This window comes from Maniola hyperantus, chromosome 1 (genome assembly GCF_902806685.2).
Source record: "Maniola hyperantus chromosome 1, iAphHyp1.2, whole genome shotgun sequence".
In the NCBI taxonomy this organism is placed as follows: domain Eukaryota; kingdom Metazoa; phylum Arthropoda; class Insecta; order Lepidoptera; family Nymphalidae; genus Maniola; species Maniola hyperantus.
Window position 1 is genome coordinate 14043206 of NC_048536.1, and position 18703 is coordinate 14061908.

Consider the following 18703-nt stretch of genomic DNA (forward strand, 5'->3'; position numbering starts at 1 on the left):
TTACACTATTGCAAAAACAAAAGCACCGCTTGTAATTTTGCACCGATTCGCGCAGCTAAAGCTAATTGGCACCGACCCCAAAAAATATTATTATGGAACTATATTAACTCTTGTATACATAATATATTCGGTAATAAATTAAATTATTTTTCAATTTTTAGTGTTTATGTAACGAAGTCGGTTTTTATTTTTTTTGTAAAAATTTTTTATTTCACTATTTTTAGTGGCCCCATGGAATTATGCTATGCCTGGTTAAAAATCTACTGTTTACTAAGCTATTACACTGATCGCGAGCAATTTACTCTTATCCGTTGAGGAGTTCCAGTGTTTATCTTCGAAGATGTTCATCAGATCTTCACCAAATTGAAATGGGACCAACTTTGAAGTATACCCTTTCAAACAAAAAAAGAATTTTCAAAATCGGTCCAGGCGTTTTTGAGTAATCGGGGAACATACATAAAAAATAAAAAAAAAAAAAAAAAAAAAAAAAAAAGATTCCGACGAATTGAGAACCTCCTCCTTTTTTTGAAGTCGGTTAAAAATAGAACTTGATAAGGTCATAAACATAAATATTAGAAAATGTATGGTAGGCGGGGGCATTACTTAGCCAACTACCTACTTAGGACTTACTAGGACTTGCCCCCGCCTACCATACATTTTCTTATATTTATGTTTATGACATGAATAGCTAATATGAATGCAAAGCTTGTTTTTTGATTTTTAGTTACCAGTTACTATTTATAAGCAGTCGGGTTTTTTAGTTTTTTAATTCACGTGATACAGCCCGCTGACAGATAGACAGACGGACGGACGGGTGGACAGCGGAGGTTTAGTAATAGGGTACCGCTGGCACCCTTCGGGTACGGACCTTAAAAATTAACTGAATACTCACTACTTAAGTAGGTATGCATACAAATTTGCTGGTTAATGGAACTTTAAGCAGTTCTTAGAAAAAACAGATAACTTTCTTGTTTATTGTTTTGATATCAAACAATCCCAATATCGTCGCGCGTCGTTTAAGTTTTTGTTTTTATAATAAAAATATTATGTACTTACCTATCTGTCCATGTTTTATCACATTTATTGTTCTCAGTTTATTTTTAAAATATAATATTACTAGCTGATGCCCGCGACTTCGTATGCGTGGATTAAGATTTTTAAAAATCCCGTGGGAACTCCTTCATTTTCCGGGATAAAAAAGGTTTTAACAATTCCGTGAGAATTGTTAAAACCTAAGTCCTAAGTCCGTGTCACTCTCCAGGTCTTTGACTATACCCATGCAAAAAATTACGTCAATCCATTGCTCCGTTGCGACGTGACTGAAGGACAAATCAACAAACCAATAAACCAACAAACCAACGAACCAATAAAACGACAAACCAACAAACAAACACACTTTCGCATTTATAATAAGGTTACTGATTACTGACTATTTATCGGGGATAATTTGCATGTACCTATCTAGGTAACTTTCAACGGGATAGTTTACTACCATACTACACACTTTAACCAGACCGTAGGGACTTAACCATGGTCAATCTCATAGAATCACTTCGATGTCTGTCCATCTGTCGTGTCTGTCTAAAAATCTATAGGGTACTTCCCGTTGACTTTTTATTATTATTCAGATACAAGTTAGCCCTTGACTGCAATCCCACCTGATGGTAAGTGATGAATAACCCTTCCTCGTGTGATGTTTAAAAAAATATCGAAACCCATTTATACTTGTGCTATTATAGTAGGTACCTACATCGCTACTTGCCAAATTTCATGATTCTAATTCAACGGACCGTACCCTATAGGTTTTGATTCCCTTGATGGATCTTGACAGATAGACAGACACACAACGAAGTGATCCTATAAGGATTCCTTTTTTCTGGAGATAAGGAACTCTAAAAAATACTTGCGACCCAACGAAAGATTGCTAAGTGTTACTGACAGGCGTAATTAACGTTACTAAGGCGTTCCATTTGTCTAGTTGATTTATCGCTAACCCTAATAGGGTATTTTTTGAAAAGTGTCTTAATTTGATCCTAAAGTAATAATAAACTACCAAAAATTTACAAAAAAATTATTCAATCGATAAGTGCAATAAAAATGCATTTAAATTATGCATCGAACGCGGCTTATTCCTGGTCTACATTTTAAAGGATACCTCCAGGGCCGTCTTTAACCTATTGGAGGCCCTGGGCACATTAGAATAATGGGGCCCCTATGATCTTGACATATTTAAGAGAGATTGAGATATTTTCTTGAATAGGCAAAGAAGGTAGATAATAATCCAGCAGCCGCCGAGTGTCGGATATAAGTCAGTCTTGAGTCTTGACTAGTTAACAATGTCTGTCGTGATTTGTTTGAAAGGACTTTTTTGACCTTTAATTTTATCGAAATAAATATGTTTTTCGGTAATAAAATATCTGTCGGTCGGTTATACCTAGTATAGTGATCTGGCAGGGATTAGAGGGCCCCTATCGATCGTGGGCCCTGGGCACGTGCGAAGAGTGCCCAGTGGGAAAGAGGACCCTGAACACCTCTGTGCAAAATTTCACTTTCTGGGTCCAGGGATTTGGGCTGCGTATTAATCTGCCAGTTACCTGGAGATAATATCTATCTTTATACTTACCTATCTATTTATCCATACTAATATTATAAATGCGAAAGTGTGTCTGTCTGTCTGCTAGTTTTTCACGGCAACCAACTTTGATAAAATTTGGTACAGAGATAGCTTGCATCCCGGGGAAGGACATAGGCTACATTTTACGCTGGAAAATCAAAGAGTTCCCACGGGATTTTTGAAAACCGAAATCCACGCGGACTAGTAAAATATGTAGACATCTAGTAAAATATATTTAAAAACCCTATATTCTTTAACTTCTACCATTTGAAAAAACATAGGAGTTTAGGTAGGTACCTGAAAATAATTGGGAAGAAATGAGAAACACAAAAGAAATACATTATCTAGATAACAATATATTTTGTTGTCAACTGCAAACTTAACAATAGACTACAACATAGATGTTACAACGTAATATCAGCACGAAGTATGAGTACGTAGTTAGGATTTAAATTATTGTGAATAGTACCAAATAACAATAAGTGCACATAATGGTAAGTAGGGGCAACAACAAAGCTAGATCTGCACCCGTCCATAGTCGCTAGTACTAGCGGGTGCAAGCTTTGTTGCGGACTGTACATTGGTGCTGATTCGAATAGCACTTCTCTGAACTAAATTTAGTGTAATTTAAGTACATATATCTTTTCCTTTTTTAAATATATAAAAAGGCTACGATATAATTAATATGTATTAGGCTCAAGGGACATTGTGGGAGAGTTAAAATCAAAGATATTCCCTACTCAGTGAGTAACCCGTTGCAAAGAGTGCCCACATATTCCCTGCAGAATGATGTTGAATTTCTTGATTTGAGCTTAGTAGATTTTTAGGACTTCATAATCAACCCATCGCCGGCTCACTACAGAGCACAGGTCTCCTCTCAGAATGAGAGGGTTTTGGCCATAGTCTACCACGCTGGCAATGTGCGGATTGGTATAGTGAACTTTTACTTGTAACGACAATACAAACACAATACGACGCGACGCGCACATTTGAGCATCTTTTTCAATATGTTTATTTAGTAGTTGTTACACATTTAGATATACATTACGTAGAGAAGATAAAGTTCAGTTTACTTTGTACTTAATATCACAGTTGTACGATCGTAAAACTGTCTTGATATCCTAGAAAAAAACTCGTTGCTTCGCTTTAACTCTGTCGCAATTTGCCTTGAGCCTTAGATTAAAAACTAAAATTATTATTAAGTAGTGCCCTAAAGCCTGACCAGAAAAATGAAACACCTCGCCATATTGCGGAAAAGACCATAAACTTCACAATACTCAGTGACCATAGACCATATACTAGTGGCGCCCCGGACCAAGTTTTTTATATTTCTGATCAGGTTTTACAATGCAAAAGGCCACCCAAAATAACTTAATTTGTTCTGGCATGTGTCTGGCCCGTTTAATTTAATTGATAACTTACACAAGGAACAACCTGCAAATTAGATAAGTCTGTATTGTACGTGCACTATGACGTGGTATGCACCGCCTACCCTCTCAATACTAGGGAAGAAGCAGGAAAATCAAGTCATACACACCAACACACAACACCACGCAAATCTTCTATAACACCCACAACATACCTACCTGTCTCACTCCCAAGCACGGATCCAGCGTGGGTACGATGGGCATGCCCACAACCGTAATAAACTTGTGACGTCACACTTTCAGTCTATTCAGGTCAATTAGGCTGTGATGATATTGGTTATATCCAATTAAAAAACAATGCTCCCGGTCAGCGTAGCTACCGCAGAGAGATCTTTTTCTACTCATCGCAGAGTAAAATCTTTGCCTCAATGGCACAGAAAAGATTATCCGGGCTAGTTCTCCTAAATATACTTACACAAAGATGTGAACCTGGATAATATGTAATGCACTAAGTATATCAATCATGAGCGAATTCATACTCCCACTTGGCCGATTTTCGGGTGGCTGTGCCCACAACCTTTTTGAGGGCTGGATCCGCGCCTGGTCACTCCGACACTGGAGCATCTTCAGGAGATGCACCTAGTATAGTAGGAGAGCAGACGGTGTATATCGCATGCTGCACGTTGTATCATACAGATTTGTCTGTTTTGGCGAATTATAGCGAATTAAGCTTGTTGTTTCTTGACCCTTGTCAACGTGTTGTACCGTAAAGTAACGCCTGCTTCTGTGCAGTATTGTTAACAGCTTTGGTACTTACTCTAAATTTTGTTTAGAGAAAAACATCAGAGTTAAATATAGGGTGTAACCAGAACGCTTGACAAAAAAGAAGACGGGTGATAGTACTGATGATCACTGATATGATACCTACTACAAAAAAAACGCGAAAAAAATTATCCTAAATTAATTGGTAAAATTTCACGATATATTGCAAATGAAACATCTGACTGACGTAGAGGTCAACGAACGTTGCGTAAGTAGGCCACTCGGAGTCAATGCTGCGTCTTAGGTGGGACATTGACCTAAGTTTTGCACGCTATACATTGCGGGTTTGAAAAACACTAAGTAAATCACTAAAACTATAAAATGAGGCAAGTGGTTATTGGTATTGGATTGTGTTTAGGTAGTATAACAATGACGCTAAGATTTTGTTAGCGTTCTGGTTACACCCAGTATGTTTATTCTGACTGTACCGAGATAATTATGAAACTATAGTTAAACATCACCGTCGTGCAAAAAGGACAAGAACAAAACAAAACAAAATGGACGGCATACTGAGAACATTTTTGGAATATCACATTACGTATGAAACGCAACTTCTAGAAAATTTCCATTTTAAGCTATCGCAAAGATGCCTTGGTACTAGTATTGCAGTTTTTATAGTTAATTATGTTAGGAGTTTAAATATAAAAAAACATTATACTTAATCGATTAAATTATTTATCTTTAATTAAAGTAGAATCTTACGTGTGCATACTTAATAAACATTTTTGATGAAATAAACTTACTCATATAAAAATAAACACAAAATCGTTAGATATATTATTATTATATCGTTATATGTTAGCCCTTTTATTGCTTTATTGGAAAAACTAAATTTCAGTACCTAAAAAGGCATGGCATATAGCATATAGGCAGACATACCTACCTAGGCATGTCATTGTATAGTGTGTTTAAACTAATTTTATGAAACAGATTTACTACTCATGAAAATTTAAAAGAAAGATGTAGACCAGACGATTTTTAAATACTTGTAGAGAACTATGTATTGAATTCTGAAAACCCTAATTTGGATCGTGTAAATTCCAATAATACAATATGTATAAGCGTATATAATATTTATGTAAGATTAATGTAGAAAACTGATGTAGGCATTTTACAGATAAATTAACGAACCTTTGTCTTTATAAGAATAATTTGTTAACATTGTAACTTTTAACAAATGAATTGTCTATCAGCCGCAATATAAGTAGGTACCTAGTAGTAGACAAATAAATAAAATTAAAAGGGCTGTTTATAATGTCAAAATAACAGCTTTTTACTGAATGCATATGAAAGTATACGGTAGGTACTAGGTGCCTATTACAAGAACAAAATTTAGTTTTTTGTCTGTTTGTTCCGTCTAATCTGAAATCGCTGGACTGGTTTTGCGGGACTTTCACTAGCACATAGTTGATGTTATAAAGAGTAATAGTTCCACGCAAAAAAATTGAAACCCATGTAATCCAATATATATATTTATAATTAAGTATTCCCGAAAATCAAAGAATTCACACGGGATTTTTAAAAACTTAAATGGCGGACGAAATTGCGGGCATCAGTTAGTCAATAATATATGTATAATTCATCAATCTATCTACATTATGTCGCTGAGTTAGGTAGTTTTGGCATTGTTGTGTCACAAAAGGTAACATATTACCAAAGAAATTGTATGTACTACTACGTAGTACAACATATTACATAAGTAATTTTTTGGCAAATAATGTTGCTAAACTTGGACAGATTTTTTAATATATTTATTATATTTTGATATATATGATATTTTCGAACAGATAGATTGATGAATATCAGTCATATATAAACTTAAACAAGTACCTATACCTAAAAATGATGTGTTTTAAATAATTATACCTAAAATGCGTATTAAATTACGAGAAAGATAAATCTAATTTAGAAGAAAATAAATATTTCAACTTTATAATAATGATATGTGAAATTGTTAATGCAAGCGTAGGTAGGTAGCGTATTCCACTATCTATAAGTATAAATTAGAGAGAGGACTTCGCCTCATTGACCACTCCCAAAATAACCCTACAACATATGTATTAATTACATTAAAGGTTAATGTAATTAAAATAGAACTGTACAAATGGTGCATAGAATCGTTAATTTACCTATAAATACCTTCACTGTAAAATACTTGAGGGACTGTACGCTTTGGCACTAACTTCATGAAATATAGATAATATCTTTTTACAATACATTCAAATATATTTACAAACTTACGATTATATAATATTTACAATACTTTAAATGCATTTCAGATAAAACTAATTTTAAAAGTTTTGGTTACAATATATTACAAGATATTAAGGTGTTAATTTGTGATTGTATCAATTAACTGTAGATATATATATCTACACAGCCGCTGTACAGATTTAAAAGCTTCAGCATTGAAACACATTGATATCTATATTATGTTGATAATAATAATATATTTGAAATCTCGTTTAACATTCAAGTAAATATTTATATTTGAATATTTCCAATCCATACACTATTAGGTGGTACAGTATGAATGAGCCCATGAATATATGTATATGTAAGAGGTAGTCCCGATGCGTGAAATTAAAAGATTTATGTTTTACTGGAACAAGTCCGTAGGGTATAATTTGTACGTTGCAACAAATAAAAATAAAATAACTCATCCATTAAGAGCAACTACCTACTGATATTTTTGCTTATTCAATAAAGCTTGTTATAGAGTCGAATAGATGTCCATTAGATTCCAAAGTATTTTTATACTTATCCTGAAATCAGCTTAAAAGATGTTTGGACTTTGGATATGTAAATAGGTAACTTGATCAGCAAAAACTAGCCGATTTATTTTCAACTAGTGAAACTAGAATGAATAATATAATATTTTCACAGTAGGTATCTAATGTATGGACTGGGAGTTTTCTGTCGATTTTTCTTGTTTTTTTTAGTATGAAGACAAAGCATCTAAATATCACCTTTTGATCTGTGTTTTTCTTTGTGACGATCTACTATAATATAAAAGCCAATTTAATTTGTAACTAACGTCTAACATAAAATTGATTATAATTTATAATGCACACATTCACTTAAATCTACATACCTATCTGGTATATGAACGAGTGGGCTAAAATCCCTCTCCGCCATAAATTTCCTTAACTCACCGCTTAACTACCAATGGAATGACATGTTTGGCGCACTTTATATGCGATTCTCTAAGCAAACTGAACCGAACCAAAACTGTACTTCAATCTTTTTTTAGTGTTTCATTAAAATTCTTTAAATTTATCGAAAATTCCCGGTATATTCCTGAAGAAAACAATTATTAAGTAAGTATACTTATAGTTATAGTATAGTTATAGTAGGCTTTTGAAATAGGTAAGTGCTGTTTTTTATCGAAATTATGAAGCATTTGTTTATGTAAAGTGTGAAGTACAGCTTGCTTAGGAGTGCGCCGCGTGCTGCAAGCTCTGCTCTACTGATGACAAGGATGATGCCCCTAGGGTTTTCTCTAGTGACTACCGTCGGCACAACGACCTGTGATGAGATGAACCAAATGCTTCCCGCGAGGCTGAACCTACTGCTTCCCCCGAGGCTGAACCTACTGCCCCCCCCCCCCCCCCCCCCCTCAGGCTGAACTAAATTATTTGCCCCCAGAGTCGAGGCTGAATTGCAACGTTGATGGCACATGGATGACGCAAGTGACATGAAAATATCACATGGAATGCATGTATGCGCCAGTTGTAAGCTCTAGACGAACTCTACCGAAACTACTAGGTATGGTTACACGATTCGAGACCCGATGTGTTGTGGAACTTTTAGTGTTCATAGCACCAATGCCAAACTATTTCAAATTAGCACAACTATCTATGTCAATTTCTTCTATTATAATTTTGTTCTATTAAGTTTGCAGAATTGTATCAAATGTGCTTGTTTGTAATTTTTTTACTTGTGACTTATGCGAATGTGATTTATTTTTAGTATTTAATGTAATAAATTACAATCTTTAAAAGTTAGGAGATCTCTTATAAAATTCAGTCACAGACTACCGGTAAAAATTGGTAATTCTACGTTCTAGAAAAGAATGTCAAAAATTTTGATCTACCCGTATAATCCCGGTGGCATAAAGTGGGACGTTTTATTACAAGAACCGTGAATTTTCTTGGGCAGTGTACTCGGGTTTACTTTAAGTTTCTGCGCTATTTATTATTTTACAAGATTTTCATATTATTAATGCCTCCCTTGTGCCATTAATTCCGTATAGCCTTCTTAAGGATACCTGCGTTTTTTCTCATTTCAGTCCGTTGCAACGTTAGAACAGGAATAGTTGAATTTGTTAAAGTTCATCATCTTTTTGGTTGACGTAATACCTCTGTAGAGCGAACGTATTCGGACGGACTGCTTCGCTAGTCGCGCGACAGCTGTCGTACAGAGCCGGATAACGTTTGCTCGGTATCGCGGTCCGCGAGAAGCGACCAGCGCCGACTGGACGTTCAAAAGAGCATGTGGCAGCGCAGGTTGGAGTTGGCTATTCCGTGGTGTGCGCGGTGAGGTCGACCTCCGACATCGCGCTGCCCAGCGCGGCCGGAGGATCGCTGGCGGGGAGGGAAAGTAGATGTTAGGCCTCCAAAAAAATAAGCGCCGTTGGCTTTGGTTCCAGGTTGGACTTCTTTGCTTCGACGACTAAAAACTCTATTTCCTGTAATGTAATAAAAATATTTTTAGTATGGACATTTTTCTCATAGGTGCAAAATTTTATGTAAATTGTGAAGATTGTGACCTAAGCCCGCACTTAAGTAGTGCTGTTCGTGATTTACCTAAGTAGTCCATTTTTTACACCGTGCAAAAATTTTGTGCAAAAAAAAAAGTTCTACATACAATTTTGCATGTTGTAAAAGTCACGAATGAGGGGTGCGTGTGTCACACAAACTAAGTAAATACAAAAAATTTATTATGGAATTCCGGACTTCGTAGGTTTTTTACTTGACGATTCGAAATGAAAGCACTGCAAAAAAAAACTTTTATATCCTATGGACCTTATTATAATTTTTGAGCAATGTTGACGTTCATCAAGTTCACTATATTTACCGGTTTATCCCTTTGCGCGAAGGACTCTGCTATAAGACGAGCGACTTCTTGGTGCTGCATCCCTTCTACTCGATGTCCATCAACCGCCAGTATTAGTTGGCCCACTTCCAACCCTCCTGCTTCAAACGCTGACCCATGCTCCTGAATATTAAGAAAATATATTTGTAAGCTTAATAATATGTGCCTACCTTGTTGTATTAGAATTTAGATGCGTACGCAAGTCAGTTTCAAAATTTTGGTAGAAGTCCCTAAAGTATTAGGTATGTAGGTATATACGCGATTTTAGTAATATTATTAAAATTATCTCCTTCAAAATAATAAAAATACATCTTAGTACGTACGCAGCCTATTATATTCTGTGCCTAAGAGCTATCCAAATCACTAAAATTAGTATACTTGAAAACATAGCCTTTACTGAAAACTTGTAGGTAGGATGCTTAGTTTATATTTTAAGGCTTGGTTAGCAAGTATTTTCAGTTACTTAATCAATTTAGGTAAATTATCAAACTAAGTACTTTCAATTTGTATTATATAAATATATATTAAAATAATTATAGTAACAATGAATCAATAAGAAACGACAAGGTCGAATATTTTGCCACACTTCGATAAACTAAGTCCAAAGACCAAAACTTACGTGAATGTTTATAATTCTTGGTAGTGGGTGTTTAGTATTGGCGCCGCCTTCGATCGCGATGCCAAGGATAGGCTTGGTCTTCTTCACCGTAATTTGCAGGTTGCCATGGTGATCGGGCACGACCCTCGCCGCTCTGCCTTCGTCCGTCTGCGCATCGCCATGTTGCAGTCGCTGCATGGACTGGTGCCTGCGGATGCCACCTCGGTCCTCAAGTAATGCACCACCTTCTTCTTTCATGTCGAAGCTACGCGATAACTTGTGGGCCATGTCCTGTCGATATTACTGTACTTAAAACGTTCTCAAACTGACAACCTATTGAAAACATAATTTGGGGCTCGATCTCCGTAAACTATAATATCTTATTCTTAGGTCATAACCTCAAGTCTATTCTATAAATAAGTATTCTATAAATTATGTTAATCAAATAATCCTTTGAGGTGTACTGGTGAAGGATATATAATGTACTCTTGGTTCTACATACCACATCCACACTAATATTGAATACAGTATGCTACGCTAACAACAGCAAAGGATCAGCCTCTATTGAGTGCGCTAATTGAGGACAAGTGTAGCTGGGCGGCAAAGGGGGATCATTCGCGACAACAGCCTTAATAGCACGTTAACACCATTTGGCATATATCTGAACTCACTTGTGGGTACATCCTTCTGCCTCTCAGTTACTATGTCTGTGATCTGTATACGTCAAATGTATCGAGAAGCTGTAAGTGAGGTGTGAGCTGGAGGCTTGGAAACATGCGTTTCGATCACTCGGTGGCGTGGTACAAAGGTATATTTTACAAGTGTATGTAGGTACGTTTAATGAGAAGTTATTAACCCAATTAGTGGACCTACGTAGCGAATTCAGAACATTGAAATTATGCTTAAACTTAGGTAAGTAATATAAATAAAAATACGAAGCGTACTTATGCGACAATTCCAAAAATCAATTGAAGTTAGGTATTAAAAAATATTAAAATTTTTGCCACCATGCACTATTTTTAAAAAATAATAAAAAAAACTTACTACCAATACCGTCGAATTATCAAAATTTGTACACATTACTTGCATCTAAAAAGAACTAATTCTCATCAACCGCAATCTAATAATAATTTAACTGGTACTAAATTATTCATGCAGCATGTTAGCTTTACCTATTCAAGACAATAAACCTACCTCTACAGGCGAATGAAACAACCGAATAAATTAAAATGTGCGTTACCACTCTGAAGTTTGATGATCAAAAGAAACGAAACAAAACTTCACATAAACCGAAAATAAACACCGAAATGAAGTGCAACAATAAGAAAAGTGAAAACATATAGGTAGTATAAACTTTCTAACACCAAGCATCGTTCCGTTTGAAGCGAGAATTTTGAATAGAAGAACTTTAATTTTGAACATCGTGCAAAAGAAAGAGTTGTCATGTGCTAGGACAGTTTGCCGATCGTCGGCGGGAGGCCGGGCAACTTACTAGAGGTCGTCCCCAGTACCATGATTTTACTTTCTGCGTCCAGCCACCGAGTGATGAGCGCAGTCCCTCGAGATAGCCGCACTGAAACATCACACTCTCTCAGCGAACCCCGCTCCGGCACGAGTCACGACTCACGACACCCAGAGCGCAACATGCCAGTCCGCAACCCAACCCTCGCCTACCATCAACTCACGGAGCTATTGACGAATTATAACTATCCCAATATCATAATAATATATCCATCAACTATTTACTACGATTACAAGGTCACTTCCTAATTAAATGCAGGATCAACAAAGGGGACTAGCAAATATTGACTAAATTATAATGTTTCTGTATGAGGTTACCATTCATGAAATAGTTTTACTTATTAGAATACACAATATAACACTCGCATACAACTCAATGTTATGCACACTTAGCAAGTTCTACTTCTAAATTAGATTAATCAAACTGCTGGCCAAGCTTACAGATAGAAGAATGTAAGATCGTTTCATAATTTTAAAACTATATAAATTTAATAGTAAATAAGTAATTAAACTAAATGTATTTTTTTCGGTGGTGTTACATACCTGATCCTGTGATTGAGAGGTTGCATGAAACAATAAAGCTATGAGTTAATTAGTGTTCGTAAAAAAGTTGTGAAAAAAGATCCAAATAACATTTCTTCTGATCGATTGATAAGTGAGGATGGAACATGGATATCCAATAACTAAATAAAACGCTTAAATCTGCCAGAAGTGAAGCGTAACAAACATTAACTACCAAGTAGAAAGATGAAGTAGAGAGAGCGTTCTACAAAATGTGACCCATCACCCAAGTATCGTAGTTTCAAGTCTTCATTTGAATACATAATAATATGTAACTTATCGACTTCTTTTCAATGTTTACAACATAGGTACCTAGTAAGTATATTTTGCAGTAACAAAAACATAACATCTAAATCATCTCGTAAAAGTTAAAACTAATTAGAGTTTTATTGTTACAATTTTTACAACTGACAAACATTGCCGCATATAAGTATCGTGATAGCATTTGCTAAGTTTTGTTGTGCAACAATTTAGTCCATTGTATTTCGCCGTCACGCCAGCTTTTCACCAATTGTCTCTGTTTCATTTATGATGATTCTCGACACAATGACTTGTCATATTTCGAAAACTGTGTTTCCACGTGTAGGGAAAGTTAAAAAAGAAATATTATTAAGATATTTAATCATAGGTAATAAATTTATTAAATAAACTATTAATAAACTTAAATCTAAAAAAAAACATTAAATTAAAACTAAAATAAATTAAATTAAATCTAAAACCTCATCGAGACCACCGCAGCGAGGCATTGTACCCAAGATGCTGGCAGCATTACCCCTTTGGATGGCCAAACTAATTCTTTGACCAAGGTAGCTGCCAGCTCTCGGGTCCCCGGTTGACTCGATAACTCTTTTCGCAATTTCTTCAAAAAGAGCTCGAGCCCCCGGGCCCCACGGCCCCAAGGTCTCCACACCAAAAGGCACGAATACGAAGCTCCCATCGAGGTTTTCATATTTGCGCCTCTTGGCCTGTATATTATTAAGTATATTCTATTTCCAACTTTATCCAAGTTAACGTCACTTCGTGTGCTTGCTTTGGAATAGAAAACATATCAAAGTTTTAACTAACTTGTTGACATAGAGCAGGGTTCGATGCCCGTTTTTCAGTGAGTTGAAAATGCTTGTGTGTTTTTGAAAACATTGTGTTCATAAAGTAAGTCATACAAAAATATAAAGCTAAAAATGTTTCTAGATAAATCTCTCTTTGAAATGTGGCAATGTTGGACATATAAAGTTTGGAGATCCCTGATCTATTTCTGATGTTTTATTAAGTAAGCTCATATTATAAAAATCATGTTTTTGATGAGTTAAAAGTATGCGTATGCCAAAAGTATAGCTGCTCTACATGGCCTATCCATACTTTTAACAAATTATTATTGAAGTATCTTTGATACATCTTTGATAATATTATATATCTAGAAAATGAAATAAACACAAAAATCCTAGTCGTATATTACACGAAAACGACGTATTTTTAACCTCAACGATTGTACTAAAAGAACAGCCAACAAACCTGTCGCCTCTTAGCTATGGGTTGAAAAAAGACCATCAGCCACAGCGATAATAATAATTATTAATGACCGTATATTTTCGTGTTCACACAATTGCGAAGATTGTCGACGAGATACCGAGTTATTATTTTCTTGTGATATTGGCAGGGGAATTGTGATTGCTCCGTCGGGATAGACTTAAAAATTTTATGATTTAACTACGATATTGAAATGGTCTAGTCCTTGGTCTAATTCTGGTAAAATGGTTACTCTCGAAATACTGTCATGGTTAAGGCACGTAGGTCTTATGGACGGGACGACCGCCGTCACCAGGTGGGTAATCTGTCCTATATTATGAGTTAAATTTATTCCACCCCTTAATATGGTCGCTGTATTTGGAGATTTTGGTTACAAGTTACCTACTGGTGTCCCCCTCTCACGCCTAGCTTTTGGAAACCCAATGATATCCTCAAAGTCAGGTGACGTAGATCATCGTCATCCCCTAGAACTTCTCCCGAGATTTTTACACATTTTCTTCACCGAAACATGCGATGACGTTTCAATATAGTAAGTGGGTAACTACCGGTGATAGCTTAGTGGTTAAGACGTCGCCTTCCTATTCGGAGGGTCAAGGGTTCGATTACAGGAACGTACCTCTATCTTTTCGGAGTTATGTGTGTTTTAAGCAATTAAATATCACTTGCTCTAGCGGTGAAGGAGAACATCGTGAGGTAACCTGCATGCCGGAGAGTTCTCCATAATGATTTCATAGGTGTGTGAAGTCTACCAATCCGCACTTGGCAAGCGTGGTGGATTACGGCATAAACCCTTCTATTTCGTAGAGAAGCCCCGTACTCAGTAGTGGGCCGGCGATGGGTTGATGATGATGATGATGATGATGACGATAGTGAAGCGGGTAACTAGGTACATATTACTGTGTAATCCTCTATATATAGAAAACGATCCCGATAGGTGAATCACAATAGCACCGCTGGTTATCTTTACCTGTATCCTCGAAGGACGCGGCGTGCCTCGTTAGACCCTCTATAAACAAGGCGATCGTATCGGCAGACGACTCGGCGCGATACGGTGCCGCCCTGCCCGCTAGGGCCAGCTGTAATTCCTATTTTATTCCCAACGACAAGTATGAACTCTTACTTAAAGCTATGTGCTTATTTGGGCACACTAGCTTACCGCCCGCCCTGGCTTTTCTCAGGTGGAACTTCTGAAAATTCTTTCTAAGTGGAAACCTACATGCCAAATCTCAAGTTTTTAGGTAGGTAAAAACAACAAATAAAATAAGTATCAGTAAATAATGACACTGGTCTACAGTTACATTACGTGGCAGAAAATAATGTATATTGACCTTTATGATGAGATTTCGGCTTTGTAGAGCGTTGTCTCGGTCACTCATACTTACGTGACAATTTGTCGGTCTCAACGACTGAGACAATGCTCTCCAAAACCGCTATCTCTTTGTAAAGGTCGATATACATTATTTTCTGCCGCGTACGGTAAATGACACCTACCTATTTGAAATATTTTCGGTTAAATGTGTGGTAAAATCGGTGAATTGGATGGGCCGTGAAAAGCTAGCAGACAGACAGACACACTTTCCCATTTATAATATTATATGTATGCATTAGATTAATTTTTGCTTACTAGTTATTGGTTTTTCCTTTACCTACCGGTTGTGGTAATTAGCTACACCTACTTACATTGGTATATTGGTATAATCAGAACCATTAATAAGCAGAATCTGATATATTACTGCAGGGAACACGGGTCGAAGAAGATAATAACAATAGGGAGTTTTTTATTTATTTTGGTGTGTACCTATTCGTACCTATTTACCACGATAAGTCAACTCCACCCTAGATCAATTGAAGATGATTACTAAACGCCTAATTTTATATTTTGTAATCAGTCTTCCAAAACTAACATTCCAAATACTGTAAGTGATGCCTTACTGGGGGCTACTGTAATTTCAATATCATCTATAATATAAAAATGAATCACTAAATGTGTTGCTCATCGCAAATCTCGAGAACAGCTGAACCGATTTCGCTAATTCTTTTTTTATAATATTCCTTGGAGAGAAAAATTTAAAAAAAGTTAATCGACTGTTTAAAATAAATGGGGCAGCTAGTTTAAAATAAATTTAGTACACCGAAGTTTTTTACATAATTCTCATAATCTCATCATTCAAAACCAAAACATAATAACAACATAACATTATTAATTTAAACAGTTCTATGGCATGAGCATTCAAAGGTATTTAAACTATTTAATTCAGTATTCCGTTCCACTTCCCAAGGTCCTTCTGAAGTTCAAGTTGCGCTTAATAAGGCGAATGCTAACTCGGGATGTAACGGTTATCCGCAATCGTTTGTTGAGATGTACGAGTCTATTTTCTCTTCGTGGTGCTTATTTTGTAGTCACTTTTGTTCTATTTACTTGCTTTTCTCATGAATAAGACCGGATAGCAAAATGCAAAATGGAACTTTTGTATGGCATCTATTTGGGCAATAAAATATTATTGAAGTGCTTTTTCCTAATATGGCTAATAAAAAAAATATGGCTATTTGGTATTTACTTAATTCGAGTAGGTACTTATAAGTTTGTTCCTCCAAAGGGCCAGTTAACAATAAAGCCGCCTTTGCATGCTCTATGTTATGTTATATATCTTTCCTGATTTCTTGTTTTGTTTTGAAATGTGCAATAGTATTACCTATCTTGTTTTTCTAAGAAATTTAACGCTGATAGTAGTGTTGAAAGTATTACATTACTGTATTTTATAATCATTATTATACAGTTGCGGGTGTGATAATGGGTGATTTTGTGAGTACCTACATCACAATTACTCATAGCACAATGTAACCTCAATTTGTGGCAGGCTGTTAATGACTTGTTAAGTTATACACATTACATTTTAAGACTGTACTTACTACTTTTTAGGTTCCGTGCTTCAAAAGGAAAAACGAACCCTATAGGATCACTTCGTCGTTGTCTGAATCATGTCATGTCATGTCTGTCAAGAAACCTAACTCGATAGCTCAACGGTTAAGGAGCGGACTGAAAACCGAAAGGTCGCTGGTTCAAATCCCACCCGTTGCATTATTGTCGTACCTACTCCTAGCACAAGCTTTACGTTGGAGGGGAAAGGGGAATATTCGTCACCAATTAACGGGGCTAATATTCTTAAAAAAAAATAAACAAAAAAAAATAGGGTACTTACTTCCCGTTGACCTAGAATCAATATAGCACACGTAAGGGGAAAAATTTAAGTAGTAAGTACCTAGTAGTAGTAGCTTAGGCCCTAAGCTACGCTCAGATTAAGCGCTAAGCCTTATGTACTTAACGCATCCAAAAGCCGTTTGTTGTAAGTTGGTAGTTACCAAGTTGGTACTAATGGCAGGAAAAGACGGATACGGAAGGAAATTCTACGTCTTATCAGAATACGTAGTAGAAACGAGGAAATGAAACGCTTTATAGTTCATACGTAATGATACAATATCTCAATTACGTATTGCAAACCACTGAATCAAAACTTTTTTATAAATATAAAAATAGCTAGAGGAGGTGGGTCACCCGTTGTTAAGTGATTACCGCCGCCGATATATTTAATTGCTTAAAACGCACAGAACTTCGAAAAGGTGCATGCCTGGGATCGAACCTCCGACCTCCCAAACAGGAGGCAGACGTCTTAACTACTAGGCTATGACGGTTCTACGGTTTCAATAAATAAATTGAAACCAAAAAGTATCAATACCTACCATATTTTACGGTTTCATTTCCCGTTGTATTGTAAATGTCTATCAGACCAAATGGAATCTAATGTAGAATCGAAGTGTATATTTTGGTCGCGTGGCAAGTGGATAGAGTGGATTGGAATACGAAAAAACCGGTCAAGTGCGAGTCAGGCTCGCGCAATGAGGGTTCCGTACTACAGTCGTATTTTTTCGACATTTTGCAGGATAATTTAAAAACTATGATACATAAAAATAAATAAAAATCTGGTTTAGAATGCACAGGTGAAGACCTTTCATATGATAGGTACCCCACTTGATATAGTTATCTTACTTAGAAAATTGAAAATACTAATTATTTGTTCATGACCACAATTTAATTTTTTTGTGTGATGTAAGCCTAAATTCACGGTTTTCAGATTTTCCCCCAAATGTCAGCTATAAGATCTACCTACCTGCCAAATTTCACAGACTATTGCCGCTATAACAACAAAATTTAAAAGCAAGATGCCGAATTTCAAAATAACCGCCATTCATTTTTTTAAAGTGCGTAGTGATTATCTTGCATAAAATTCGGCACCCTTCGTGTGCGAGTCCGACTCGCACTTGACCGGTTTTATTTTATTACAGAAGTTTGCAAGTGTATTGAAAAAACATTAGGGCAAAGAAAATCGTAACTTGGAATGATGATTACTAGCAGGCGCTAGTGATTTTAGGGGCGAAGGCGTACACGTTCAATAAATATTGTGATCCACAGCTATTTTATTCCGTATCGTGATTCAGCGTGTAGACTAGTGTTTTGATGGATTGCAATTGGATCACAGGATTTCTAGATATTCAAATCCCGGATGCCATGCCCAATTACAACTTTCTAGTAGGTACTAATCA

The 18703-nt window shown here is 36.1% G+C and overlaps 1 protein-coding gene across 6 annotated transcripts in view; it reads right to left on the reverse strand.

Moving 5' to 3' along the window:
* Window positions 1-8422: 8422 nt before the first annotated feature.
* The window catches only part of LOC117983340 (whirlin-like), a 131611-nt gene continuing 121330 nt past the window's right edge, over window positions 8423-18703 (reverse strand). For 3 of the 6 annotated variants that reach the window (XM_069499011.1, XM_069499025.1, XM_069499010.1), the window contains 3 exons: window positions 10520-10789; window positions 9883-10023; window positions 8423-9493 (listed from right to left, as the gene is read on the reverse strand). In XM_069499011.1, the coding sequence (XP_069355112.1) occupies window positions 9413-9493; window positions 9883-10023; window positions 10520-10789 (492 nt within the window). In that variant the 3' untranslated portion in view covers window positions 8423-9412. Of the gene's footprint in view, window positions 9494-9882; window positions 10024-10519; window positions 10790-12118; window positions 12569-18703 lie in introns of those variants that run through there. The other 3 variants (XM_069499021.1, XM_069499031.1, XM_069499036.1) reach the window with 3 other exon arrangements.